Genomic DNA, 3,629 nt, shown 5'->3' with positions numbered 1-3,629 from the left:
TAAATAGGACACATCTTTGAAATGAGGAGTGACAATTTTTCAGCCTCTCTAGAATTCTCATTTTCTCAGTCTCCTTCCATTGGAGGTCAGTTACTGAAATATAGGACATAGTCCCTAAGAATTTTATAGAAAGACAAATATTATCATCTACAACTGTATGAAGAAAAATAGGAAAATACCTACTATATTTTAACTCCTTATTTGATAGAAAATATTATCATAGGTGCTTTAAAATTCATGTGTTCCTTTAATATTCACAAGTATATACATATTTTGAAACCACTTTATTTATGAGAAAACTAAGGCTCAAAGAGATTAAGCAGATTGATCAACAATACACCTACATCCAAGCAGAATGAAATTTTGGTGTCAAATTCTTTAATGTAAGTGATGGGTGATTTTGTCAGTTTTGTATTCCACATTTCTGTTATAACTGCTAAATCTCCTTTTATTCATGAATTATACACAATTATACACAACTCTTCCTTGTTTTCTGAATATTCATGGTTCATGTATTTTCACTTGGTGTTGACCAGTTTTTTTCTTTACCTTAGGTATTGAGAAAGAAAGTCTCTGATTGTTTCCCACTTTTATTTTGTGAGGGATGTTTGTCAGTCTTTATGTCCATAGTAATTCGGTTCTTTCTGGATTGACAAAGACTACAATATTCATGAAATCAGGAAGAATTACCAAAGTGTAACATAAAAGATCTTCTTATATCTAGCACTACAAGAAATTAAGATGCAGAAGAACTGTACTAAACCAGTGTGACAACAATGGAAGTTAACTAACAACAAATAAGGCCAATACTTCCAGGTGTCATTATATTATCAGCATTAATTATTTTGGTGAAGGATTGAATTAGTCATCTCTTACTCCCTAACAAATTAACAGAAACTAGGCAGCTTACTAATAGTCAAAGTAATATTAATTAAAACAAGAATAAATTATAATTATAAATAATATATCATGATTTAAAATAATATATTAAATATATTAATATGATTTGCTAGTACATCAGTTATATGAAATCTATCCAGATAAAAATATTGACAAAGGAAATACTATGCACAGAAAAGGTAACCCACATTCTTTCTTTCCCCCATCACATCCTATTTTTTCGCCCTCTTCAGAGTCACTAACTTCTCTTATTTATACTTCCAGCTGCTACAGTGTGGTTTGTCCTGATTTATTTTACCATAATAACTCTCATAAGGTTGCCAGTGTCATCTGTTTTCCCAAGGTAGTGGACAGTTTCAATGTATACCTTCTGGGAATCTACTGATAACTCTTTTCAGAATATTAATTTTCTTAAACTTTTTTTCCTAGCTTTTCTCCTGTTGTCCTTCTAATGTGTGACCTTTCCATCTGTTTCTTTGTGGCTCTTCTCTTTCCTTCCTTAACTGTGGAAGGTCCTCAGAATCACGTTTAAGCCATTTTCTCCCTCAACACTCTCTCCCTACATGAGCTTCTCCATTTCTGGGCTTTCAGTTATCACATAGGAACCTCTAGCAATTGCATTCTTTATTAATTGCAAACTCATATATCCAACTGGCAGTGTGCAATTGTGCTTAGATGTCTACCAGTTAGCATGTAGAGGATATCTCTGTGTTTAGTTTTATTTCCTCACATGCCTTGGTCTACCTTCTGGGGAGATAAATTCATTGGTTCTTTCTTCTCATTATGGCATTAGACATAACTGATATTAAGTATGATTACTGTTGTTAGGTTTCTTTCCCTACAAAAAACAAAGCTACGAGAGAGCAGGAATTGTATTTGTTATGTTCACCTGGATATCTTAAGGGCAACATACACTTAATTTACACAAAGTTCATTTTTACTTATAATTTGAATGTAATAAGCATGGATAAAGGAATCGTACCATCCATTCTTTAATCAGTTTGCACAATCAGGTTTGGAGTTAAATTTTAAAGAATAAATAAATAAATATAAGAATTTTTCTATAGTAAAAATTTAATAAACAAGGCAAAATAATAAACATAAAGAACATATTTTTGTTACACAATTCACAATGTAAAAGTTCACATAATATAATATGAACAAAACTAATTTAAGTCCTATAAATAGTTAACTAAATAAAGATTTAAATAAATAGATGAATAGATCCATCAGCATGGTCATCTGTAAGGGACTAGTACCCATACAGATGAACAGGACGTTGCTTAACACTCGTGAAACCACTTGACATATTTGATTCAACTCATGGCATGGTTGCAGCAGAAACAAGAGTCTTTGAAAGAGCACAACTTGTGGAAGTGTGAGCTGCTGTATTAGTCTATAAGAATCATTTCCATGTTGCACCAGGTCTCATTCCTTACTCTTCAATCTTTTTGCAAGTTGATTGATAAAGAGAAGGATCTCATGATTTCTGCTCTGACAACCTCCCAGGCACAAGGGCTGTATTTCTTCTCTGTCAGATATAGAGTAATTCTTTGGAAGTATTTCTTCACAGCCAGGATGGAGTCCTCATACATCAGGTGAGTCTCTGTCACCCCCACTTCCTGCATCTCACAGGACTCCAGGTCATTCAGCTGCTGGTCAAGTTCGATGTAGAACTCATCTAGAAGGGTCTCATTAAAAGCAGTAAATGAATTCTTTGTGATGAAGAGGTTGAAGGTCTGCTGGATTATCTCATGGAGAACAGAGATGGCTTGAGCCTTCTGGAAGTTTTTATCATCAAACTCCTCCTGGGGGAATTCAAAGTCATGTCTGTCCTTCAGGCAGGAGAAAGGAGAGATTCTTCTCATTTGTGCCAGGAGCACCAAGGCCCTCCTGTAACCCAGGCTGTGGGTCTGAGGCAGATCACAGCCCAGAGAGCTGAATGGCTTGTAGCTGAGCACCACTAGGGCCATCAGTAAATAAAAGGTCAAGGCCATTGTAGATGTTGCGGATGCTGCTGAGCTGGTTCAGATGGATGACCTTTAACCTTGGGCTCCAGGATCTCTGAAGACTTTGGTTTGTACACGGCCTTATGTAGGGAACATACTCATTTCCATTTTCTGAACGCTACTGCATTTTTTTTCTACTTCTGTTTTTGCTTTCCTTTATGCACTCTCTACATGGGCTTAAGGAAGTGTTTCTCAACCAGTTTTCTTTTCATTGCTGCATTCCCTTTCTCAACCTCCAGAGTCCTGTTTGATAATTTTTTACTAAGTAAACCCCTCCTGATAATTTAATAACATAGATATATTATGTGCATATATGGATGTACTGCATTTCTATCCACTTTAAAAAACAAAGTGGACAATTTACTTTTTTATGCAATGCAGCATTAAGAAAAAGTAAAAATTTTATGCTAAAAGTTAAATATAAAAGCTATTGGCATTTAACTTTATCAAAGTTATTTGCTGAGTGACTTCGAGTATATTTACTTATATAAATATTAATGAATCAAGTGAAACATGCAAAGTTATAATATATGAAGATATATAATACCAATATAATAAAAATACTTATATAAAAATATGTAATACCAATAGAATAAAAATACTTAAAAATCTCACAAAACTGCTAAGGGACTATTTAAAATTAAATTATTCCTAAACCTATAACATTTAATTTATTATACTTAACTTTTAGTATTGCTTCATATAGAAAATAAGTTTTAC

General features: G+C 33.5%; 1 protein-coding gene across 1 annotated transcript; it reads right to left on the bottom strand.

Moving 5' to 3' along the window:
• Nucleotides 1-1,886: 1,886 nt before the first annotated feature.
• IFNA8 (interferon alpha 8) lies at nucleotides 1,887-2,950 on the bottom strand. The gene has a single exon (XM_010373456.2). It carries the CDS (start codon nucleotides 2,895-2,897, stop codon nucleotides 2,343-2,345), a length of 555 nt encoding a protein of 184 aa, XP_010371758.1. The 5' UTR covers nucleotides 2,898-2,950; the 3' UTR covers nucleotides 1,887-2,342.
• Between the last annotated feature and the right edge of the window lie 679 nt (nucleotides 2,951-3,629).

This window comes from Rhinopithecus roxellana, chromosome 16, assembly GCF_007565055.1.
Source record: "Rhinopithecus roxellana isolate Shanxi Qingling chromosome 16, ASM756505v1, whole genome shotgun sequence".
NCBI classification, from domain to species: domain Eukaryota; kingdom Metazoa; phylum Chordata; class Mammalia; order Primates; family Cercopithecidae; genus Rhinopithecus; species Rhinopithecus roxellana.
Note: the sequence above shows the minus strand (reverse complement) of the source record. Positions and strands in the feature narration are given on the sequence as shown.